This window comes from Nerophis lumbriciformis, linkage group LG20 (assembly GCF_033978685.3).
Source record: "Nerophis lumbriciformis linkage group LG20, RoL_Nlum_v2.1, whole genome shotgun sequence".
NCBI classification, from domain to species: Eukaryota; Metazoa; Chordata; class Actinopteri; order Syngnathiformes; family Syngnathidae; genus Nerophis; species Nerophis lumbriciformis.
The window spans coordinates 40,255,001-40,282,570 of record NC_084567.2 but is presented as its reverse complement, the minus strand read 5'-3'; the positions used below and the strand labels follow the sequence as shown (position 1 = coordinate 40,282,570).

At 33.4% G+C, this 27,570-nt stretch overlaps 1 protein-coding gene across 1 annotated transcript in view; it reads right to left on the bottom strand.

The window, feature by feature from the left end:
* Positions 1 to 5,980: 5,980 nt before the first annotated feature.
* Positions 5,981 to 27,570, bottom strand: part of LOC133619826 (cholesterol 7-desaturase nvd) — a 38,415-nt gene continuing 16,825 nt past the window's right edge. The window contains exons 3-7 of the mRNA XM_061981089.2: positions 24,847 to 25,025; positions 21,915 to 22,040; positions 19,791 to 19,910; positions 19,535 to 19,711; positions 5,981 to 6,245 (exon numbers count right to left, since the gene is read on the bottom strand). Coding sequence (XP_061837073.2) covers positions 6,084 to 6,245; positions 19,535 to 19,711; positions 19,791 to 19,910; positions 21,915 to 22,040; positions 24,847 to 25,025 — 764 coding nt within the window. The 3' untranslated portion in view covers positions 5,981 to 6,083. The remainder of the gene's footprint in view (positions 6,246 to 19,534; positions 19,712 to 19,790; positions 19,911 to 21,914; positions 22,041 to 24,846; positions 25,026 to 27,570) is intronic.

Below are 27,570 nucleotides of genomic sequence, written 5' to 3'. Positions count from 1 at the left end.
ACCACCCTTTGTAGATACATAAATATTTGTATTTACAACATTAATAATATATACATATTATGCAAATATAAAAAAGGTAAGCTTTTAGTTAAATATTATTTTTTAGAATTTTTTGTTTGTAATTGGTTTTTAATAATCATAATTTATTTCAAATTATTACAGTATGTCTCTATATACATTTTTTATTTTTATATTTTTTAATTAATTTTGGCTAAAGAGGGTGCGTTTACATTTTTTTACACACACTTGTTATTACATATGTTGACCAGAGTGGGGAGCACTTCAATTTCTGACAAACATTTGTTATTTCATATGTTGACCAGAGTGGGAGCACTTCAATTTCTGACAACATTTGTTATTTCATATGTTGACCAGAGTGGGAGCACTTCAAAATTATTACACACACTTGTTATTTCATATGTTGGCCAGAGGGGGAGCACTTCAATATCTGACAAACATTTGTTATTTCATATGTTGACCAGAGTGGGAGCACTTCAAAATTATTACACACACTTGTTATTTCATATGTTGGCCAGAGGGGGACCACTTCAAATTTTTTTACACACACTTGTTATTTCATATGTTGACCAGAGTGGGAGCACTTCAATTTCTGACAAACATTTGTTATTTCATATGTTGACCAGAGTGGGAGCACTTCAAAATTATTACACACACTTGTTATTTCATATGTTGGCCAGAGGGGGAGCACTTCAATTTCTGACAAACATTTGTTATTTCATATGTTGACCAGAGTGGGAGCACTTCAAAATTATTACACACACTTGTTATTTCATATGTTGGCCAGAGGGGGACCACTTCAAATTTTTTACACACACTTGTTATTTCATATGTTGACCAGAGTGGGAGCACTTCAAAATTATTACACACACTTGTTATTTCATATGTTGGCCAGAGGGGGAGCACTTCAATTTCTGACAAACATTTGTTATTTCATATGTTGACCAGAGTGGGAGCACTTCAAAATTATTACACACACTTGTTATTTCATATGTTGGCCAGAGGGGGACCACTTCAAATTTTTAACACACACTTGTTATTTCATATGTTGACCAGAGGGGGTCGCACTTCAATTTCTGACAAACATTTGTTATTTCATATGTTGACCAGAGAGGGAGCACTTCAAAATTATTACACACACTTGTTATTTCATATGTTGGCCAGAGGGGGAGCACTTCAAATTTTTACACACACTTGTTATTTCATATGTTGACCAGAGTGGGAGCACTTCAATTTCTGACAAACATTTGTTATTTCATATGTTGACCAGAGTGGGAGCACTTCAAAATTATTACACACACTTGTTATTTCATATGTTGGCCAGAGGGGGAGCACTTCAATTTCTGACAAACATTTGTTATTTCATATGTTGACCAGAGTGGGAGCACTTCAAAATTATTACACACACTTGTTATTTCATATGGTGGCCAGAGGGGGACCACTTCAAATTTTTTACACACACTTGTTATTTCATATATTGACCAGAGTGGGAGCACTTCAATTTCTGACAAACATTTGTTATTTTATATGTTGACCAGAGTGGGAGCACTTCAAAATTATTACACACACTTGTTATTTCATATGTTGGCCAGAGGGGGAGCACTTCAATTTCTGACAAACATTTGTTTTTTCATATGTTGACCAGAGTGGGAGCACTTCAAAATTATTACACACACTTGTTATTTCATATGTTGGCCAGAGGGGGACCACTTCAATTTTTTTACACACACTTGTTATTTCATATGTTGACCAGAGGGGGTCGCACTTCAATTTCTGACAACATTTGTTATTTCATATGTTGACCAGAGTGGGAGCACTTCAAAATTATTACACACATTTTTTATTTCATATGTCGGCCAGATGGGGAGCACTTCAAATTTTTACACACACTTGTTATTTCATATGTTGACCTGGGGGAGCACTTTTAAAACGGACACACAGTCAATATGAAAAATTCCCCTCCTTTTTGGGACCACCCTCATTTTGATAGATTTCACCACCAGGGGTGCAAATGAGATCTCTATTTTTTTGTTTTTTGTAATGTGCGTAAGGCCGATGACAAAGGGAGTCACGGACCACAGATGGCCCCTGTGCCGCACTTTGGGCAACCCAGCTGTAGGGAAGTCCTTCTTTAGCTGCCGTCTTGTTTTATCATATATTGCTGCCTTTGCACCTGTCAATGTTTACTTTTGTATGCACATTAAATCAACAACAAAAATCCAGACTTTGGAGCAATGTTCACGGACTCTAGTATTTGCCTCTCTATTAGATGCAATGGTTTTTCCTTATTGTGACCATGATTTTGGTCCTGACTCACCGGTCCTCATATGGACGGTACTATTTCTTGTTGATGTCTCGAGAAGGGTAGAAATACACGAACACACACACACACACACACACACACACACCCCCCCCCCCCCCCCCCACACACACACACACACACGCATTCTTGTATTCCTTACCTTCTCGAGACCTCCGAAAAATGCCTACCTCTTTAGGACCACCCTTTGTAGATACATAAATATTTGTATTTACAACATTAATAATATATACATATTATGCAAATATAAAAAAGGTAAGCTTTTAGTTAAATATTATTTTTTAGAATTTTTTTGTTTGTAATTGGTTTTTAATAATCATTATTTATTTCAAATTATTACAGTATGTCTCTATATAAATTTTTTATTTTTATATTTTTTTAATTAATTTTGGCTAAAGAGGGCGCGTTTACATTTTTTACACACACTTGTTATTACATATGTTGACCAGAGTGGGAGCACTTCAAAATTATTACACACACTTGTTATTTCATATGTTGGCCAGAGGGGGACCACTTCAATTTTTTTACACACACTTGTTATTTCATATGTTGGCCAGAGGGGGAGCACTTCAAAATTATTACACACACTTGTTATTTCATATGTTGGCCAGAGGGGGACCACTTCAAATTTTTTACACACACTTGTTATTTCATATGTTGGCCAGAGTGGGAGCACTTCAATTTCTGACAAGCATTTGTTATTTCATATGTTGACCAGAGTGGGAGCATTTCAAATTTTTACACACACTTGTTATTTCATATGTTGACCAGAGGGGGAGCACTTCAATTTCTGACAAACATTTGTTATTTCATATGTTGACCAGAGTGGGAGCACTTCAAAATTATTACACACACTTGTTATTTCATATGTTGGCCAGAGGGGGAGCACTTCAATTCCTGACAAACATTTGTTATTTCATATGTTGACCAGAGTGGGAGCATTTCAAAATTATTACACACACACTTGTTATTTCATATGTTGGCCAGAGGGGGACCACTTCAAATTTTTTACACACACTTGTTATTTCATATGTTGACCAGAGGGGGGAGCACTTCAATTTCTGACAAACATTTGTTATTTCATATGTTGACCAGAGTGGGAGCACTTCAAAATTATTACACACACTTGTTATTTCATATGTTGGCCAGAGGGGGACCACTTCAAATTTTTTACACACACTTGCTATTTCATATGTTGACCAGAGGGGGAGCACTTCAAAATTATTACACACACTTGTTATTTCATAAGTTGGCCAGAGGGGGAGCACTTCAATTTCTGACAAACATTTGTTTTTTCATATGTTGACCAGAGTGGGAGCACTTAAAAATTATTACACACACTTGTTATTTCATATGTTGGCCAGAGGGGGACCACTTCAAATTTTTTACACACACTTGTTATTTCATATGTTGACCAGAGTGGGAGCACTTCAATTTCTGACAAACATTTGTTATTTCATATGTTGACCAGAGGGGGAGCACTTCAAAATTATTACACACATTTTTTATTTCATATGTCGGCCAGATGGGGAGCACTTCAAATTTTTACACACACTTGTTATTTCATATGTTGACCTGGGGAGCACTTTTAAAACGGACACACAGTCAATATGAAAAATTCCCCTCCTTTTTGGGACCACCCTCATTTTGATAGATTTCACCACCGGGGGTGCAAATGAGATCTCTATTTTTTGTTTTATTGTAATGTGCCTAAGGAGTCAGGGACCACAGATGGCCCCTGTGCCGCACTTTGGGCAACCCAGCTGTAGGGAAGTCCTTCTTTAGCTGCCGTCTTGTTTTATTATATATTGCTGCCTTTGCACCTGTCAATGTTTACTTTTGTATGCACATTAAATCAACAACAAAAAAACCTGACTTTGGAGCAATGTTCACGGACTCTAGTATTTGGCTCTCTATTAGATGCAATGGTTTTTCCTTATTGTGACCATGATTTTGGTCCTGACTCACCGGTCCTCATATGGACGGTACTATTCCTTGTTGATGTCTCAAGAAGGGTAGAAATACACACACACACACACACACACACACACACACACACACACACACACACACACACACACACACACACACACACACACACACACACACACACACACACACACACGCATTCTTGTATTCCTTACCTTCTCGAGACCTCCGAAAAATGCCTACCTCTTTAGGACCACCCTTTGTAGATACATAAATATTTGTATTTACAACATTAATAATATATACATATTATGCAAATATAAAAAAGGTAAGCTTTTAGTTAAATATTATTTTTTAGAATTTTTTGTTTGTAATTGGTTTTTAATAATCATTATTTATTTCAAATTATTACAGTATGTCTCTGTATACATTTTTTATTTTTTATATTTTTTAATTAATTTTGGCTAAAGAGGGCGCGTTTACATTTTTTACACACACGTGTTATTACATATGTTGACCAGAGGGGGAGTACTTCAATTTCTGACAAACATTTGTTATTTCATATGTTGACCAGAGTGGGAGCACTTCAAAATTATTACACACACTTGTTATTTCATATGTTGGCCAGAGGGGGGACCACTTAAAATTTTTTACACACACTTGTTATTTCATATGTTGACCAGAGTGGGAGCACTTCAATTTCTGACAAACATTTGTTATTTCATATGTTGACCAGAGTGGGAGCACTTCAAAATGATTACAAACACTTGTTATTTCATATGTTGACCAGAGTGGGAGCACTTCAAAATTATTACACACACTTGTTATTTCATATGTTGGCCAGAGGGGGGACCACTTCAAATTTTTTACACACACTTGTTATTTCATATGTTGGCCAGAGGGGGAGCACTTCAATTTCTGACAAACATTTCTTATTTCATATGTTGACCAGAGTGGGAGCACTTCAAAATTATTACACACACTTGTTATTTCATATGTTGACCAGAGTGGGAGCACTTCAATTTCTGACAAACATTTGTTATTTCATATGTTGACCAGAGTGGGAGCACTTCAATTTCTGACAAACATTTGTTATTTTATATGTTGACCAGAGTGGGAGCACTTCAAAATTATTACACACATTTTTTATTTCATATGTCGGCCAGATGGGGAGCACTTCAAATTTTTACACACACTTGTTATTTCATATGTTGACCTGGGGGAGCACTTTTAAAACGGACACACAGTCAATATGAAAAATTCCCCTCCTTTTTGGGACCACCCTCATTTTGATAGATTTCACCACCAGGGGTGCAAATGAGATCTCTATTTTTTGTTTTATTGTAATGTGCCTAAGGAGTCAGGGACCACAGATGGCCCCTGTGCCGCACTTTGGGCAACCCAGCTGTAGGGAAGTCCTTCTTTAGCTGCCGTCTTGTTTTATTATATATTGCTGCCTTTGTACCTGTCAATGTTTACTTTTGTATGCACATTAAATCAACAACAAAAATCCAGACTTTGGAGCAATGTTCACGGACTCTAGTATTTGCCTCTCTATTAGATGCAATGGTTTTTCCTTATTGTGACCATGATTTTGGTCCTGGACGATACTATTCCTTGTTGATGTCTCAAGAAGGGTAGAAATACACGAACACACACACACACACACACACACACACACACACACACACACACACACACACAAAGAGAGATTCAAATCAAATAAGCTTCATGTCGTACCTGAGACTATGCGGTCCCTCATTGTTATTACTCGACACACATTTTCTCAGATGTCGATGAACTGACCGAAGGAGGGTCAGAAGTCCAAAGTGTCGCGCTGAAATTGGAGCCGCGGGCTGTTCTCGCTGTAAAACTGAGCGTACCAGCGTCTGTGTTTCTGGATGGCAGCGTCTTCCTTCACCAGCAGAGGCTTGGCGATGTACCGCTTGTTGTTCCACACCATCACATCCCGCTCAAACTGCACACAGGCAGACAAATGACATCATCACTAGAACTTCCAAAACATCAAAATTACAGATGATATTTTTGTAGATTGTCATTCAATCATAGTACCGTATTTTCCGCACCATAAGGCGCCCTGGGTTAAAAGCCGCGCCTTCAATGAACGGCATATTTCAAAACTTTGTCCACCTATAAGCCGCCCGGTGTTGTAAGCCGCATCTAACTGCGCTAAAGGAATGTCAAAAAAACAGTCAGATAGGTCAGTCAAACTTGAATAATATATTAAAAACCAGCGTGATGTGGGCGCGCATGGAGTCGTATATCAACATGGACGGAGCTGCGTGAAAAAAGCCACCCGGCCTCTTCGCGTAAACTTAAACTTACCTTAACCACTCGCTCATCTTTTCTTCATCCATCCCTTCGAGTTAGCTTTTTATGATGACGCCGGCTGGAAAGGTCTCTTTTGGCAAGGTCTTCCTTTTGAATATCACCATGGGTGGAAGTTTCTGGCCATTAGCATGGCAAGCTAGAACCACAGTGAAGGACGACTTCTCATTCCCTGTGGTGCGAATATTCACCGTACATGCTCCCGTTGTATCCACAGTGCGGTTCACAGGAATATCAGTTGCTGTGAAATAGTAGTCCGTGTGCGGATGGAGAGATTGCGTCTTTTCATGAACCGGATCCCTGTCGCTTAGTAGGAGCCATTTTGTGGTCTTTACAGATGTAAACACACAAAGGAAATGAAACGTACGGTGATGTCCGCGCGCTTTTTCTTCTTCTACGCGGGCGGGTGGTTGCTTACAGTAGAAGAAGAAGCGCTTCCTGTTCTATGGGGGCGGGTGCTTACCTTGGCGGTTGCTTGCGTAGAAGAAGAAGCGCTTCCTGTTCTACCGGGAAAAAAGATGGCGGCTGTTTACCGAAGTTGCGAGATCGAAACTTTATGAAAATGAATCGTAATATTAATCCATATATAAAGCGCACCGGGTTAAAAGCCGCACTGTCAGCTTTTGAGTAAATTTGTGGTTTTTAGGTGCGGCTAATAGTGCGGAAAATACGGTAATGACTTCAAAACTAAAAATGTTTATTGTCTATTGTGAGCAAACTGTGGTGCTGAATTTCCCCCCATGGATCAATAAAGTACTTTATATTATATTCTATTCTATTCTAAATGATCTAACTCTTTTTTCTTTTTTTTTTATACACCTTTACAAACAACATTTACATTTTTCTTTCATCTGACATCACATGGACAAAGATAAGACCTTCTGGAGGAAAGTTCTGTGGTCAGATGAGACAAATATTTAGCTGTTTGGCCACAATACCCAGCAATATGTTTGGAGGAGAAAAGGTGAGGCCTTTAATCCCAGGAACACCATGCCTACCGTCAAGCATGGTGGTGGTAGTATTATGGTCTGGGCCTGTTTTGCTGCCAATGGAACTGGTGCTTTACAGAGAGTAAATGGGACAATGAAAAAAGGAGGATTACCTCCAAATTCTTCAGGACAAGCTAAAATCATCAGTTGGGTGCAGTTGGGTGTTCCAAAAGGACAATGACCCCAAACACACGTCAAAAGTGGTAAAGGAATGGCTAAATCAGGCTAGAATGAAGGTTTTAGAATGGCCTTTCCCAAAGTCCTGACTTAAACGTGTGGACAATGCTGAAGAAACAAGTCCATGTCAGAAAAGCAACACATTTAGCTGAACTGCACCAATTTTGTCAAGAGGAGTGGTCAAAAATTCAAGGGACATGTAAGAAAATATTAACATTGCCGTATGTATACTGTCAGAAAAATTGTATGTAAATTATCAAAAAAACTTTCTGTTCTCTGAGTTCCCAATGAACAGACAAGAGGCTGTCTTTGTTGCACCAAGCAAAGGCTTGGAAAATTTCATTGTGTACGATGGGAGGAGACGGGGTTATCTATTGTCATCGAAGACCTGCTCAAGCCGAATCCAGGACGAGCAAAAGCCCAAGGCATCTTCTTCTTTTGTCTTCAATGTGACCAAAAACAAGAGCTGTTTACATACCCCCCCATTCCTGTTGAGACAATGTAAACATTGAATATCCAAATAAAGGAGGAGACGAAAATCTTTTTCGTCAGAGCGTGCTAAGACACTTTAAGAGGTTACAGGTCGACGGCGTCTCTCCTCAATTGAGTCCGAATTTAATTCTGTCTCTGTTTGATTCTTTGCTTCTTGTCTTGTTTAATAGATGTCATCAGTGTTTGAACCTGACATCTACTTTTGACCCAGCCCATTTTCTCACATTTTCAGTAGAGCCATAATAAATTCATAAAAGAAGCAAACTTCATGAATGTTTTTTGAGACCAACAAGTATGTGCTCCAATCACTACATCACAAAAAATAAGAGTTGTAGAAATGATTGTAAAGTCAAGACAGCCATGACATGATGTTCTTTACAAGTGTATGTACACTTTTGACCACCACTGTATATGTAGTAATGTGTGTAATAGTTTAAAAATTGGAGCAAAGCATCATACATTTATGATCTAACTCACAGGTGTCAAACTTAAGGCCCGGGGGCCAGATGTGATTTTATTTGGCCCTGGAAAGCCTGGAAATAATATGCATCAATAAAGTACTGTAACTTTTCTTACTAAATGTATTCTTTCTTTCTTAAAATACATGTACTCCATGTAATCCATACTTGCCAACCTTGAGACCTCCGATTTCGGGAGGTGGGGGGGTTGGGTGTGGGGGCGTGGTCGGGATGGCGCGGGGCGTGGTTGGGGGCGTGGTTAAGAGGGGAGGAGTATATTGACAGCGAGAATTCACCAAGTCAAGTATTTCATACATACTGTATATATATATATATATATATATATATATATATATATATATATATATATATATATATATATATATATATATATATATATATATGTCTTAATAAGGTTATCCAAAAAATAGTGCTCGATACTGTAGTAGAGCGCAATATATGTATGTGTGGGAAAAAAATCACAAGACTATTTCATCTCTACAGGCCTGTTTCATGAGGGGTTCCCTCAATCATCAGGAGATTTTAATGGGAGCATTCACATACCATGGTTTATGTATGGCACAGAGTGGGTGGGTACAGGCTGGCGTAGGGGCGTGGTGATTGGCTCATGTGTTACCTAGGAGGTGTTTCCGTCTGTGGCGGCATGCTGATACAATTTCGCTGCGCTTGTTGAGGGATGACAGGTCTGGACGGTAAATAATAAACAGTTTCTCTTTCAAGCATAGGTTGCATCTTTTATTACCACTATTGTAAGGTGTGCTGGATGCAAGAATTTGCCATGTTATTGAATATTCAACATTATTGTCTTTGAGGTCCCAAATGTGTTTGCTGAGTTCTGTGGTATTCCGCAGGTTTTGGTTCCTGAAAGAAGCCTTGTGATTGTTCCATCTGGATGGAACAATCAAGAAGCCTTGTGAACAATCAAGAAGCCTTGTGATTGTTCCATCTGGATGGAACAATCACAAGGCTTCTTTCAGGAACCAAAACCTGCGGAATACCACAGAACTCAGCAAACACATTTGGGACCTCAAAGACAATAATGTTGAATATTCAATAACATGGCAAATTCTTGCATCCAGCACACCTTACAATAGTGGTAATAAAAGATGCAACCTATGCTTGAAAGAGAAACTGTTTATTATATACCGTCCAGACCTGTCATCCCTCAACAAGCGCAGCAAAATTGTATCAGCATGCCGCCACAGACGGAAACACCTCCTAGGTAACACATGAGCCAATCACCACGCCCCTACGCCAGCCTGTACCCACCCACTCTGTGCCCTATATAAACCATGGTATGTGAATGCTCCCATTAAAATCTCCTGATGATTGAGGGAACCCCTCATGAAACAGGCCTGTAGAGATGAAGTAGTCTTGTGATTTTTTTTCCCACACATATATATATATATATATATATATATATATATATATATATATATATATATATATATATATATATATATATATATATATATATATATAAATAGATATACATCCTGTAAATATGCAAACAAACAGCGTTTAGATAATTGATACTTCAAACTTGCATAAATAAAAATTAAATAATATAACATAACTTGGCTTCTGAGAGCTTCAAAATGTAATGAATAAAATGCTAAAGTTGTTGATAAACAAGCAATTATTTTAATAATTAGATAGGGTCATTTTAAATGAATTATTATGATAATCTAAAATTAATTATTTCATATATGTTTATTTTAATGTATAATTCTATGGCTGGATGTAATAAGGAGTCAGGAAAAAATACAAATAAAAATACAATTAATTTTGATGTTTTTAGCAAAATATAGTACAAATTTATTTATTTTTTTAATTTTTTTTATTGATAAATATATTTATTTTTAGGTAAGATAAACATAATAATACAATGTATCTCTAGTCTGGATGATTTAGTTCTTGTCACCCTGTTGTTGAAAAAAGGCTGTCCTCACTCAGGTGCGCATGGAGCTGGAGGGGGCGTGGCCTCCAGCTCCGGCTGAAAATCGGGAGATTTTCGGGAGAATATTTGTCCCGGGAGGTTTTCGGGTGAGGCGCTGAAAATTCAGGAGGGTCGGCAAGTGTGATGTAATCACAAATCATGTTAACTTAAATATTGTCTAATTATGCAAAAATATATGATCAAACATGTTTTAAATAGAAATAAATACTAATAATAATGATTTCAAAGCAAGTTATCCATCAAATTGTGCAATGTAAAATTAGCAATAGATTTCATGGTAAAATTGTGAAATTTATTGTGGTTTTTACAGCATTTTTCCTCTAAATAAAAAAAAAAAACAGTACTTTTTTTTTTATTGTAATAAACTGTGGTGTCGTTTTGGCATTTACAGTAATACACCGAAAAATCTACACTTGTTGATTTGCGGTAAAAAAAAAAAAAAAACACCAAAAAAAACCTGCCAGCTCAGGTGCCAAAATTGTACTGTAAAATTGCAGTTTTTTTTATTTACAGTAAAAAAACAAATGTAAATTTTAACAGTAAAATTCTGGCAAACGACCTGCTTTTTTTTAATTATTTTTTTTTTTAACCATAAAAACAGCACTACTGTTTTTCCCTTTACAGTAATATACACTACATTTTGAGGTGAAATTATTGCAACTTACTATATTTTTTTTTTACATTTTAGTTTAAAAAAAATCAACTAATAAAATGCATTAAAAAATGGTGTAATAATAGTATTCACTGTTAGAAGTAGCCCTCTGGGGCCAAACATGATTGCAATGTGGCCCTCAGTGAAAACGCCTTTGACATGTCTGCTCTAACTTCCATTTCCAACAGCATCTCAACAACACCCACAAATCTATTAAGGCCATATTAGATGAGGACACTGCCCTCTAGTGGTCGGATGTCATCATTGTGAAAATTACAAATGCATGTTGGGACTTGTAGTTTCTTATATTTATACAATATTTGTTTAAATTTTGTTGTTGAAATCCTGTGCTTTTTGGATTGAAGTTACAAGGAACATTTAAAACATAAAACATAACACATTCATAAAATCACACGTTGGTTCAATGCATCAATTCATCCTAAGCTTCAAAACATTGCAGCTTTCTGAAAAAGCCGCCGCGTACACAAACATTTTAGGTCACCACATTCACCGAAAAAGCCTTCAGAAATCCAGGAGGGACTAATCACACAAAAAAGTTCATTATGTTTTCTTATTCATGTACTTTTTCAAATTTTCTTGTAACCAGACCATATTTTCAGTATATTAGATGGAATTTATACCTGTGAAAAATGGAATTTTTAACTATGTAAAATTGATTTTTTTACCTATGTAAAATTGATTTTTTTTTACCTATGTCAAATGGATTTTTTACCTATGTAAAATGGAATCTTTACACATGTAAAATGGAATTTTTACCTAGGTAAAATGGAATTCTTTACCTATGTTAAATGGATTTTTTACCTATGTAAAATGGAATTTTTAGCTATGTCAAATGGATTTTTTACCTATTTAAAATGCAATTTTTACCTAAGCAAAATGTATTTGTTTACTTATGTAAAATGGAATTTCTACCTGTGTAAAATGGAATTTTTACCTAGGTAAAATGGAATTTTTACATAGGTAAAATGGAATTTTTACCTATGTATAATGGAATTTTTACTAATTAAAATGGAATTTAGACCTAGGTAAAATTGAATTTTTACCTATGTCAAATGGATTTTTTACCTATGTAAAATGGAATTTTTACCTAGGCAAAATATATATATTTTTTACCTATGTAAAGATTAATTTCTAACTGTGTAAAATGGAATTTTTACCTTTGTAAAATGGAATTTTTACCTATGTCAAATGAATGTTTTACTTATTTAAAATGCAATTTTTACCTAGGCAAAATTTATTTTTTTACCTATGTAAAATGGAATTTCTACCTATATAAAATGGAATTTGCACCTATGTAAAATTGAATTTTGACCTAGGTAGAATGTAATTTTTACGTAGGTAAAATGGAATTTCTACCTATGTAAAATGGATTTTTTTACCTATGTAAAATGGAATTTTTACATAGGTGAAATGGAATTTTTACCTATGTAAAATGGAATTTTTACCAATTAAAATGGAATTTAGACTTAGGTCAAATTGAATTTTTACTTATGTCAAATGGATTTTTTACCAATGTAAAATGGAATTTTTACCTGTGTAAAATGGAATTTTTACCTGTGTAAAATGGAATTTTTACCTATGTCAAATGGAATTTGTACCTATGTAAAATGGAATTTGGACCTAGGTAAAATGGAATTTTTACTTATGTCAAATGTAATTTTTACCTATGTAAAATGGAATTTTGACCTAGGTAAAATGGAATTTTTACGTAGGTAAAATGGAATTTTTACCTATGTAAAATGGAATTTTTACCAATTAAAATGGAATTTAGACCTAGGTAAAATGGAATTTTTACCTGTGTCAAATGGATTTTTTACCTATGTAAAATGGAATTTTTACCTAGGCAAAATATATATTTTTTACCTATGTAAAAGTTAATTTCTACCTGTGTAAAATGGAATTTTTACCTTTGTAAAATGGAATTTTTACCTTGGCAAAATTTATTTGTGTACCTATGTAAAATGGAAAATTCTACCTGTGTAAAGTGGAATTTTTACCTTGGCAAAATTTATTTGTGTACCTATGTAAAATGGAAAATTCTACCTGTGTAAAGTGGAATTTTTACCTATGTAAAATGGAATTTGGACCTGGGTAAAATGGAATTTTTACCTATGTCAAATTGAATTTTTACCAATTAAAATGAAATTTAGACCCGGGTAAAATTGAATTTTTACCTATGTCAAATGGAATTTTTACCTATGTAAAATGGAATTTTTACCTTTGTAAAATGGAATTTTTACCTATGTAAAATGGAATTTTTACCTAGGTCAAATGGATGTCTTACCTACGGTATTTAAAATGCAATTTTTAACTCGGCAAAATGTATTTTTTTACCTATGTAAAATGGAATTTCTACCTGTGTAAAATGGAATTTTTACCTATGTAAAATGGAATTTGTACCTATGTAAAATGGAATTTGTACCTATGTAAAATGGAATTTTGACCAATTAAAATGGAATTTAGACCTAGGTAAAATTGAATTTTTACCTATGTCAAATGGAATTTTTACCTATGTAAAATGGAATTTTGACCTATGTAAAATGGAATTTTTACGTAGGTAAAATGGAATTTGTACCTATGTAAAATAGAATTTTGACCTAGGTAAAATGGAATTTTTACGTCGGTAAAATTTTATTTTTATCTATGTAAAATGGAATTTTTACTAATTAAAATGGAATTTAGACCTAGGTAAAATTGAATTTTTACCTATGTCAAATGGATTTTTTACCTATGTAAAATGGAATTTTTACCTAGGCAAAATATATATTTTTTTACCTATGTAAAGATTAATTTCTAACTGTGTAAAATGGAATTTTTACCTTTGTAAAATGGAATTTTTACCTATGTAAAATGGATTTTTTTACCAAGGTAAAATGGAATTTTTACCTATGTCAAATGGATGTTTTACTTCTTTAAAATGCAATTTTTACCTAGGCAAAATTTATTTTTTTACCTATGTAAAATGGAATTTCTACCTGTGTAAAATGGAATTTTTACCTATATAAAATGGAATTTGCACCTATGTAAAATTGAATTTTGACCTAAGTAAAATGGAATTTTTACGTGGGTAAAATGGAATTTCTACCTATGTAAAATGGATTTTTTTACCTATGTAAAATGGAATTTTTACCAATTAAAATGGAATTTAGACCTAGGTAAAATTTAATTTTTACTTATGTCAAATGGATTTTTTACTTATGTCAAATGGAATTTTTACCTATGTAAAATGGAATTTTGACCTAGGTAAAATGGAATTTTTACGTAGGTAAAATGGAATTTTTACCAATTAAAATGGAATTTAGACCTAGGTAAAATGGAATTTTTACCTATGTCAAATAGATTTTTTACCTATGTAAAATGGAATTTTTACCTAGGCAAAAAATATTTTTTTTACCTATGTAAAAGTTAATTTCTACCTCTGTAAAATGGAATTTTTACCTTTGTAAAATGGAATTTTTACCTATATAAAATGGAATTTGCACCTATGTAAAATTGAATTTTGACCTAGGTAAAATGGAATTTTTACGTCGGTAAAATGGAATTTCTACCTATGTAAAATGGATTTTTTTACCTATGTAATATGGAATTTTTACATAGGTAAAATGGAATTTCTACCTATGTAAAATGGATTTTTTTACCTATGTAAAATGGAATTTTTACCAATTAAAATGGAATTTTGACCTAGGTAAAATGGAATTTTTACGTAGGTAAAATTGAATTTTTACCTATGTAAAATGGAATTTTTACCAATTAAAATGGAATTTAGACCTAGGTAAAATTTAATTTTTACTTATGTCAAATGGATTTTTTACTTATGTCAAATGGAATTTTTACCTATGTAAAATGGAATTTTTACCAATTAAAATGGAATTTAGACCTAGGTAAAATTTAATTTTTACTTATGTCAAATGGAATTTTTACCTATGTAAAATGGAATTTTGACCTAGGTAAAATGGAATTTTTACGTAGGTAAAATGGAATTTTTACCTATGTAAAATGGAATTTTTACCAATTAAAATGGAATTTAGACCTAGGTAAAATTTAATTTTTACTTATGTCAAATGGATTTTTTACTTATGTCAAATGGAATTTTTACCTATGTAAAATGGAATTTTTACCAATTAAAATGGAATTTAGACCTAGGTAAAATTTAATTTTTACTTATGTCAAATGGAATTTTTACCTATGTAAAATGGAATTTTGACCTAGGTAAAATGGAATTTTTACGTAGGTAAAATGGAATTTTTACCTATGTAAAATGGAATTTTTACCAATTAAAATGGAATTTAGACCTAGGTAAAATTTAATTTTTACTTATGTCAAATGGATTTTTTACTTATGTCAAATGGAATTTTTACCTATGTAAAATGGAATTTTGACCTAGGTAAAATGGAATTTTTACGTCGGTAAAATGGAATTTCTACCTATGTAAAATGGAATTTTTACCTTTGTAAAATGGAATTTTTACCTATATAAAATGGAATTTGCACCTATGTAAAATTGAATTTTGACCTAGGTAAAATGGAATTTTTACGTCGGTAAAATGGAATTTCTACCTATGTAAAATGGATTTTTTTACCTATGTAATATAGAATTTTTACATAGGTAAAATGGAATTTCTACCTATGTAAAATGGATTTTTTTACCTATGTAAAATGGAATTTTTACCAATTAAAATGGAATTTAGACCTAGGTAAAATTTAATTTTTACTTATGTCAAATGGAATTTTTACCTATGTAAAATGGAATTTTGACCTAGGTAAAATGGAATTTTTACGTAGGTAAAATGGAATTTTTACCTATGTAAAATGGAATTTTTACCAATTAAAATGGAATTTAGACCTAGGTAAAATTTAATTTTTACTTATGTCAAATGGATTTTTTACTTATGTCAAATGGAATTTTTACCTATGTAAAATGGAATTTTTACCAATTAAAATGGAATTTAGACCTAGGTAAAATTTAATTTTTACTTATGTCAAATGGAATTTTTACCTATGTAAAATGGAATTTTGACCTAGGTAAAATGGAATTTTTACGTAGGTAAAATGGAATTTTTACCTATGTAAAATGGAATTTTTACCAATTAAAATGGAATTTAGACCTAGGTAAAATTTAATTTTTACTTATGTCAAATGGATTTTTTACTTATGTCAAATGGAATTTTTACCTATGTAAAATGGAATTTTGACCTAGGTAAAATGGAATTTTTACGTCGGTAAAATGGAATTTCTACCTATGTAAAATGGATTTTTTTACCTATGTAATATGGAATTTTTACATAGGTAAAATGGAATTTCTACCTATGTAAAATGGATTTTTTTACCTATGTAAAATGGAATTTTTACCAATTAAAATGGAATTTAGACCTAGGTAAAATTAAATTTTTACTTATGTCAAATGGAATTTTTACCTATGTAAAATGGAATTTTGACCTAGGTAAAATGGAATTTTTACGTAGGTAAAATGGAATTTTTACCTATGTAAAATGGAATTTTTACCAATTAAAATGGAATTTAGACCTAGGTAAAATTTAATTTTTACTTATGTCAAATGGATTTTTTACTTATGTCAAATGGAATTTTTACCTATGTAAAATGGAATTTTGACCTAGGTAAAATGGAATTTTTACGTAGGTAAAATGGAATTTTTACCTATGTAAAATGGAATTTTTACCAATTAAAATGGAATTTAGACCTAGGTAAAATGGATTTTTTACCTATGTCAAATAGATTTTTTACCTATGTAAAATGGAATTTTTACCTAGGCAAAAAATATATTTTTTACCTATGTAAAAGTTAATTTCTACCTGTGTAAAATGGAATTTTTACCTTTGTAAAATGGAATTTTTACCTATGTCAAATGGATGTTTTACTTATTTAAAATGCAATTTTTACCTCGGCAAAATTTATTTTTTTAGAATCAGAATCAGCTTTATTGTCATTACGCAAGGTAACGAGATTGAGGCCATTCCATACAGTGCGATGTGTGCATGCTAGAAAAACAATGTGCAAATATATAGAAATATAAAAAATGTAGAAGTGCAATGAATATGGTGTGAAATGAATATATACATGAAAAAAAAATAAAATAAAAAATAAAAATAAAAAATATTTTTTACCTATGTAAAATGGAATTTCTACCTGTGTAAAATGGAATTTTTACCTATGTAAAATGGAATTTGTACCTATGTAAAATGGAATTTGTACCTATGTAAAATTAAATTTGGACCTAGGTAAAATGGAATTTTTACGTAGGTAAAATGGAATTTTTACCAATTAAAATGGAATTTAGACCTAGGTAAAATAGAATTTTTACCTATGTCAAATGGAATTTTTACCTATGTCAAATGGATATTTTACTTATTTAAAATGCAATTTTTACCTAGGCAAAATTTATTTTTTTACCTATGTAAAATGGAATTTCTACCTGTGTAAAATGGAATTTTTACCTATGTAAAATGGAATTTGTACCTATGTAAAATTGAATTTGGACCTAGGTAAAATGGAATTTTTACGTAGGTAAAATGGAATTTTTACCAATTAAAATGGAATTTAGACCTAGGTAAAATTGAATTTTTACCTATGTCAAATGGAATTTTTACCTATGTAAAATGGAATTTGTACCTATGTAAAATGGAATTTTTACCTATGTAAAATGGAATTTTTACGTAGGTAAAATGGAATTTGTACCTATGTAAAATGGAATTTTGACCTAGGTAAAATGGAATTTTTACGTCGGTAAAATTTTATTTTTATCTATGTAAAATGGAATTTTTACCAATTAAAATGGAATTTAGATCTAGGTAAAATTGAATTTTTACCTATGTCAAATGGATTTTCTACCTGTGTAAAATGGAATTTTTACCTTTGTAAAATGGAATTTTTACCTATGTCAAATGGATGTTTTACCTATTTAAAATGCAATTTTTACCTAGGCAAAATGTATTTGTGTACCTATGTAAAATGGAATTACTACCTGTGTAAAGTGGAATTTTTACCTATGTAAAATGGAATTTGGACCTAGGTAAAATGGAATTTTTACGTAGGTAAAATTGAATTTTTACCTATGTCAAATGGAATTTTTACCAATTAAAATTGAATTTAGACCCGGGTAAAATTGAATTTTTATCTATGTCAAATGGAATTTTTACCAATTAAAATGGAATTTGGACCTGGGTAAAATTGAATTTTTATCTATGTCAAATGGAATTTTTACCTATGTAAAATGGAATTTTTACCAATTAAAATGGAATTTAGACCCAGGTAAAATTTAATTTTTATCTATGTAAAATGGAATTTTACCTTTGTAAAATGGAATTTTTACCTAGGTAAAATGGAATTTTTACCTATGTCAAATGGATGTCTTACCTATTTAAAATGCAATTTTTACCTAGGCAAATTGTATTTTTTTACCTATGTAAAATGGAATTTGTACCTATGTAAAATGGAATTTTGACCTAGGTAAAACGGAATTTTGACCTAGGTAAAATGGAATTTTGATCTTTGTTAAATTGATTTTTTACCTATGTAAAATGGAATTTTTACACATGTAAAATGAAATTTTTACAAAAAAAAAACCCGACAAAGTTGAGGAATGCTCATCACACACTTATTTGGAACATCCCGCAGGTGAACAGGCTAATTGGGAACAGGTGGGTGCCATGATTGGGTATAAAAGCAGCTTCCATGCTCAGTCACTCACAAACAAGGACGGGGCGAGGGTCACCACTTTGTCAACAAATGTACATCAAGCAAGAATGGGAAAGAATTGCACCTTCAAAAATGTGTCTCTTCATTTCCCAAACGTTTACTGAGTGTTGTTAAAAGGAAAGGCCATGCAACACAGTGGTAAAAATGAAGTTTCTCAGTTGGAAACATGAAACAGTCTATTCAATTGAATATAAGTTGAAAAGGATTTGCAAATCATTGTATTCTCTTTTTATTTACCAACTTCACTGCTTTTGGGTTTTGTACTTACAGACTGAGCCAAGCCAGGAACTAATTAATTATGGGCCATTATAGTCCTAACTTTTTTAGCTAATTGTACTCTAATTCCCCAGCCATACACCTTCTTTAACTTGGTAACAAATAATAACGATGTAGCTAACGATCATCATGCGTGATGTAGTGCGTAACTTGGCCTCACCTGAATGGATTCTGCTTTCAGGAAGAATTTGGGCACCAGGGCGGGAATGTTGGCCTGGTAGAAGATGGTGTGTGTGACACACTGCAACAAAGGCTCCACTGGTGTCACACTCTGCATGACCACGCCAGAGCCTAAGAAGCTGTGGTTGAAGCGCATGAACACCAGTCCTGGTCCCACCTGTGACACAAAGACCATACGTACTGTGGGATCACATGCATATGCCTTCAAAATGCTTTTTATTTCAACCTTCTTGTACCTGTCGAGCAACAACATGCAGATCCAACACTGACCAATGGCGTCCAAACACATAAAGAGTATGTTCCACGAGCATCTGAGAACAATGATTGTTGGGGATCTTCTCTGGTGCCCACTCAGCCTGGAACAACAACACACACACACACACACACACACACACACTTATACAGTGTACAGTACCATGTAGGGTTGTCCCAATACCAATAGTTTGGTACCGGTACCAACATGTATTTTGATACTTTTCAAAAAAAACAAAAAAAGGAGAAATAACTGAAAACTTGTTTTATATTCTATATAATAGCCACCCTTTGCTCTGATTACTGCTTTGCACACTCTTGGCATTCTCTGCATGAGCTTCAGGCACACCTAAAAACCGTTTCAGGTGACTACCTGTTGAAGCTCATCGAGAGAATGCCAAGAGTGTGCAAAGCAGCAATCAGAGCAAAGGGTGGCTATTTTTGAAGAAACTAGAATATAAAACATGTTTTCAGTTATTTCACCTTTTTTTGTTAAGTACATACATGGGTCCACACTGTTGGCCTATAGTACTATTGGCCTGTACTATATATATATATATATATATATATATATATATATATATATATATATATATATTTTTTTTTTTTTTGGTTTGTTTTGTTGTTTTTTTTGTACTATATATATATTAAAAAAGAAAATATATAATAATAATAATAATGGATTCGATTTTATATCGCGCTTTTCTATTATTAGATACTCAAAGCGCTCACAGAGAAGTGGGAACCCATCATTCATATATGTATATATATATATATATATTTGTATTATAATTTATATATATATATATATATATATATATATATATATATATGTATATATATATATATATATATATATATATATATATATTTATAGTACAAAAAAACAAAAACAACAACAACAACAATATATATATATATATATATATATATTATTTTTTTGTTTTTGTTTTTTTGTTTGTTTGAATGCAGCTGAGATATATATATATTAAAACAAATACAAATTATATATATATATATATATATATATATATATATATATATATATATATAGTACAAAAAAAACAAAAAATAAAATAAAATAAATAAAAAAAAATTAAAAATTTATAAATACAAAAAAATAAAAAGTAGGGACAAGCGGTAGAAAATGGATGGATGATGGATGGATGTTTTGTTTTTGTTGTTGTTTTTTGTAGTATAAATATATTAAAAAATAAAAATTATATATATATATATATATATATTTTTTTTTTATACATATACATATATATATACATATATATATATATATATATATATATATATATATATATATATATATATATATATATATATATGTATATATATATATATATATAGTACAAAAAAAACAAAAAATAAAATAAAATAAATTAAAAAAATTAACAAATTAAAAAATACAAAAAAATAAAAAGTAGGGACAAGCGGTAGAAAATGGATGGATGATGGATGGATGTTTTGTTTTTGTTGTTGTTTTTTGTAGTATAAATATATTAAAAAATAAAAATTATATATATATTTTTTTTTTATATACATATATATATATATATATATATATATATATATATATATATATATATATATATATATATATAGTACAAAAAAAACAAAAAATAAAATAAAATAAATTAAAAAAATTAAAAAATACAAAAAAATAAAAAGTAGGGACAAGCGGTAGGAAATGGATGGATGATGGATGGATGTTTTGTTTTTGTTGTTGTTTTTTTGTAGTATAAATATATTAAAAAATTTAAATTATATATATAAATATATATATATATATATATATATATATATATATATATATATATATATATATATATATATATATATATATATATATATATATATATATATACAGTATATAATACAGGCCAACAGTGTGGACACACCTTCTCATTCAATGCATTTTCTTTATTTTCATGACTATTTACATTGTAGATTGTCACATCAAAACTATGAACAAAAAAAAAAAAAAAAAATATATATATATATATATATATATTCATATTTTTATTTTTATTTTTTTAAGGCTATTGTGGTCACGGAAATTGAACAAAGGCTTTTCTGAAAAAATACAATGAACATACCTTCCAATAATGTCGCACAAACTGCCAGCGGTCCATGTTGGTGTAGCGCAGGTCGGCTCCGCTGAGGATACTCGCCGTGTGCAGGTGAGACAGGTGAGACAGGTCTGCGGCGTTCTCAGGAATCTCCTGTGACATTGAGGGGCATCGACCGCTTTATCTGTCACGTGTTTACATGTTTAGATATTCCTCGTCCTGCAGTGATAATAATACTTGTGAGAAACGTACTTTATTTGTCGCCATGGAGGCGAGGATTAGTGATTTAGAAGTAGCTAAAACACTATGGACACTTGCTGCTAACTAGCTCGCCATGTTTTTAAAGCACCTCTTCCTGAGTACTGTTTTTGATTCATTAGGACTGCAATTAGGGCTGCAGCTAACGATTATTTTTCTATCGATTAATCTATAGATTATTTTTCCGATTAATCGGTTAATCTATAGATTATTTTTTTCGATTAATCTATAGATTATTTTTCCTTTTACCGATTTTTTTTTTAATTTAAAATGAAGAGGAAAAAATAAATGTAGGCCAGTTTTTTCAAAAGGCATGGCTTTTATTTACAAAAAAAAAAGTATGGCCACTCAGTCAACATTGACAACAACATGACAAAATATTCTGTAACAATGTAAACATTTAAAACTTTTAACATTTAACAAAATTAAAAGTAGCTTATTTGCTTTTTAATGTGCAAATATAAAAGTAAACATCCAGTGCAAATCTTAATATTCTGGAATAGTATAAGCATTTAAAAAGTAAAAGTATTGCTTATTTTGCTTTAAAATGTGCAAAAATAAAGATAAACATCCAATACAAAAAAGTGCAAAACGGAAATATTCTGTAACAAGTGTAAACATTTCAACAAAAGTAAAAGTATTGCTTATTTGCTAAAATGTGCAAAAATAAAGCTAAACATCCAATACAAAAAAATGTACAGTGTAAACATTTCAACAAAAGTAAAAGTATTGCTTATTTTGCTTAATAACACAACAATGATAGTATGATTAAAGTGAAAGTTAATTGTTGGTTTGTACATAGTATATGTAACTGTTAATGTTGTAAAAGGTATTTGCACAACTAATTAACGTTAGCGTTTGTGACACGTCTTGTGCTGTGGGGTTCTTTCAGGACCGACAGACTGAACGCCAGACGGCTTTGCCAGGTTTACAATCTTTTAACTTTACACAAAGTCTTTTCTCTTCCAACTCTTTTCTCTTTCTTTCCTCGCTTTTCAGCTCCTCTTCCTCGCTCGCTCGTCGTCCCCTGTCTCTTGCGGCGTCGCTCCCGGCGCGCCCCGCCTCGCCGCTCGCTCGCCGCCGCCGCCTCTCCACAGCGTTAAAGAGGAGCGTGTCTTTGTAAACACTGAACAGGCACGCCAAACGCGCCTCTCAGAGCAAACGGTGCTTTAGTTTATGAATTTACAACGCAGCTACAAATGACACATTCATGTTTTTGTGTAATAATGACAACGTATACGCACGCGGACGATTGACTTGTTGATGGTGATGGCAAGAACGCTGTCGGGGGTTTTCTTTTCAAATGTTCGTTCATAGCCGTTGTGCTGCTATGATAGGCCATTTCCGCTCGACACAGTGTGCATACAACAACATTATTAGGCCGTTTATTGAAATACTCCCACACTTTTGACGACTTTTGGCGTGCTTTTTTCCCCTCGCTCGCATCGTCTGCTTTGCGCTCCGCCATGACAGTAGTGTGACGTAAATATGCGACGCGCCGACGCACAAAAACGGCGTTGACGTATTTACGTAACCGATGACGTCGACTACGTCGACGCGTCGTTTCAGCCTTAACTGCAATACTCTACTAGTACAACTCTATTTTTTTAAATTCATTTATTCATGTTATTATTGTTCATGCACAAAAAGCTATATTGTCACTGTCGTTAATATACACATCTAAAATTCTGTATTTTCACTCCTTCTCTTTAAATCAGTGGTTCTCAAACTTTTTGTTTACCAAGTGCCACTACAGAAAAAATTTGACTTTCCAAGTACCACCATAATGACCAACATTAAAATACAGTAGCATAGCAGGCCTAAGTATTCAATAAAAACAAGTCAGAGGTTTTCCCTAACAAGAGTATTTACTATTTTTGGCCACTGTAACTGTTGGAATAATTGTTTGTAAGTTATCACAAACGAAACGTTGTATTATGAATGCTGTCTTTCGAGGCCTAACAAGAGGAAGAAGGCTCGTGAAACGCCACTGTGATTTCAACACGGACAGACGGCAGGATCTGCTCAACTCCCAGAGGAACTCTCTTTGAAGTGTTAAACGAACTCTCTTTGAAGTAATTCACAAACTCTCTTCCAACTATTTGGTGACCGAGGTCAACGCTGTTTACGACCCGCTGCCCTCTTGAAGTCGCTGTGGTCAGGAGACGGGAGGGGTTATCCATTGTCCTCCAACACCTGCCCCAGCTGGATCCAGGAAGAGCCCAAGCCCGAGAAATCCCACTTCTTGGACTTCAAAGCGACCGAAAACAATGACTGTTTTAAATACGTCCCATTCCTGCTGTGACATGTGTTGGTGCGTGAACATTGAACATCTGAATAAAGGAGTAGACGAAAACCTTCTTCGTCAGAGCGTGGTGCAGGACTGTGCAGAGAGTGCAGTGGCCATGTCTCTCCTCAATACTGAGTCCAAATTGAATTCTGTCTCTGTTTGATTCCTTGCCTTTTGTCTTGTTTAACAGATGTCCTCAGTGTTTGAACGTGACAGTAACATTGCAGTTTGAACAGTAACACTGTGTTTGACATTAGATGGAGTCTGTGTACTACTAGTGGTACACGTGCTATAGTTTGAGGATCGTTGCTCTAAATAAGTAAACGATGGCTGGTTTCAGTTTCGATTAAGTCTGAGAGGACTTTGGACCTAAGCAGGTTTCACTGTACTTTGTGCAGCCCGGACACTTACCTGTATGTGCGCGTTGACAAAATGTTCCGTTCGGCCGCGATAGACCCACTCGCCCTTGGTGATCTCCTGCTGTTCCGGAACAGTCCACTGAGGCTCTTCTCTATCGCAGTGAAACCACAGCAGGATTTGACCGTTAACTTCACAGCTGGGCCAGGCGGTCACTTTGGCAAAATCCGGCACTGAAATGCAGAGTGTGTGCAAATTAAACAACACAAATCACACAACTTGGACCCTTAATCTCATTTTATGCAAATATAATGACAATTAAAGCTGCAAGCAGCGTTGGTCGGGCCCGCGTATTTGGCAGGTGCTAGTCCTAAGTGTCCCAATACTTTTGTCTACTTTTAGTCTGAAGTGTCCCAAGACTTTTGTCTAGTGTACCTACCTTGTCTGCATTGTGTGGGCATGTTGGTGCTTCCTGCTTTTAAGCAGCCATCTTAAAAAAACAGCAGCGCAGCCGCATCAGCGCAGCGGGTCTTTGAAGGGTCATAAAATCAAAACCGGAGCAGTTTCTGTCATTGTAATCACAAGGGTTCAATCTCTCTCCTGTGTTAGTTTGAAGGCGAAACGACAAACGCGCTCAGAGGAGATCGTTTTTGAAGGAAGGTGACCGGTTTTTACAAAAAAATTTGTTTTGAAGGGGGAATAGCAAACTTCCTGTTGATTTTTGCTGGGGGTTGTCAATTTATGAAATGTAGGTCTAAGTGAGACCTACATAGAGGTTTTTGTTTCATGTCTCTCCGACCTTCCCAGTGGGAGTTACAGGCAGTTATGTCATTTTTTTCTTCCGAGGAGCAGTTTTTTCTGCGTTTTATTCAAAAATTGCGGTAGAGCGCATTTTTTAGATTTGGGGTTAGGTTTTTTCATTAGATTTGGGGTTAGGTTTTTTCATTAGATCACAATTTTAGCCAGTCCTAATGTGTGTGTTCAGTTTGGTGAGTTTTGAAGCATGTTAAGGGGGTCAAATTACAGCTCAAAGAGGCAAAAGTGACTGTTTTTAGTACTTTTTTGTCTTGAAGGGGGAATTGCCAACTTCCTGTTGATTTTAGCCCGAGAATGTACCATTATGAAAGTTAGGTCTGAGTCAGACCTACATAGAGGTTTTTGTTTTTGTAAAGGTTTTGTTTTTGTCTCCGACCTTCCTAGTGGGAGTTACAGGCAGTCTAGTTTTTTTTTTTTCCCTAGGGGGCGCTAGAGCGCAATTTTGAGTTTTGCTGTTCGTTTTTTTTATTAAAAGGCAATTTCCGCAGGTCCTGACGTGTGGGTCAAATATGGTGAGTTTTGAAGCATGTTAAGTGGGTCAAATTGCAGCGCAAAGTGGCGGCGGAAGAAAAAAGAATAATAATAATAATAAAACCTTAGAAATTCAATAGGTCCTTATGTCCCATTGCATAAGGACTCCCTTCGGGAGTCCTTTTGCAATGGGCCATGCGGGCCCTAATAAAGTCCATTCTATTCTATTCTATTCTATTCTATTCTATGTAATATCACATTACAAATGGTTTCTTTACAATAAGGCAATACAATACATTTTTGTTTGTATATATATATATATATATATATATATATATATATATATATATATATATATATATATATATATATATATATATATATAATGAATGTTGAAAGATGGCACCTGATGGCCATCTGCACTTTTTGTCCTTATAGATAAAAATAGTGTTCATGTATGTAATCAAGGGCTGCCAATTATGGCCAAAGTAATAATTAAGATTATTAGGTTAAGTTAAAGTTAAAGTTAAAGTACCAAGGATTGTCATGCACATGATGTGGTGAGATTTGTCCTCTGCATTTGACCCATCCCCTTGTTCACCCCCTGGGAGGTGAGGGGAGCAGTGAGCAGCAGCGGTGGCCGCGCCCGGGAATCATTTTTGGTGATTTAACCCCCAATTCCAAGCCTTGATGCTGAGTGCCAAGCAGGGAGGTAATGGCTCGCCATTTTTATAGTCTTTGGTATGACTCGGCCGGGGTTTGAACTCACAACCTACCGATCTCAGGGCGGACACTCTAACCACTAGCCCACTGAGTAGGTCTAGGTAGTAGTTTTATTGTTATCAATATTGAAATCATGATTGCTGATTGTTAGGTAAAGCAGTCATTTGTAATGTATAATAAAGAGGCTATAGATAAACGTTATCCATATATATAAAGATAAATATTATTTTTTTAAATTTCTTTAATAATATCAATTTGTCAGCTTTTTGTCATTCCATGATGCCTTTATCTCTATTTTTACATTTTGATAGAATTAGGTATTTTTTGTAATTATTATTATTATTATTATTATTATTATTATTATTATTGAGTTATGTACATGTATATGTACATGTAGATGCTGTATCGGCACAGATCCACTAAGAGTTTGAGCATAAATGTGTCATATAGTAATTAACAAAATACTGTGTCACATGAATGGTTTTTGGAGTAAAATACCTTTGTGACATGAAAAAAACACAAGTAATGTAAAAAAAACACGGTGTTTACTTTTTTATATCAAAATAAAACTCAAAAACTTTGGCTAATGAAGATGAAGATGAAGTCTAATAAACAAGTTTTGTTCTTCTCCAACGCCTCCTTGTAGTTCGGTACATGTTTGGCCAACAACAAAAAAACAGGGGTGACACCTCTCATATCGAATACACAATCTTCACAGCCTGCGTTCAATTCGATGAGATGAAAACACATTTTTAGCTAGTATTGATG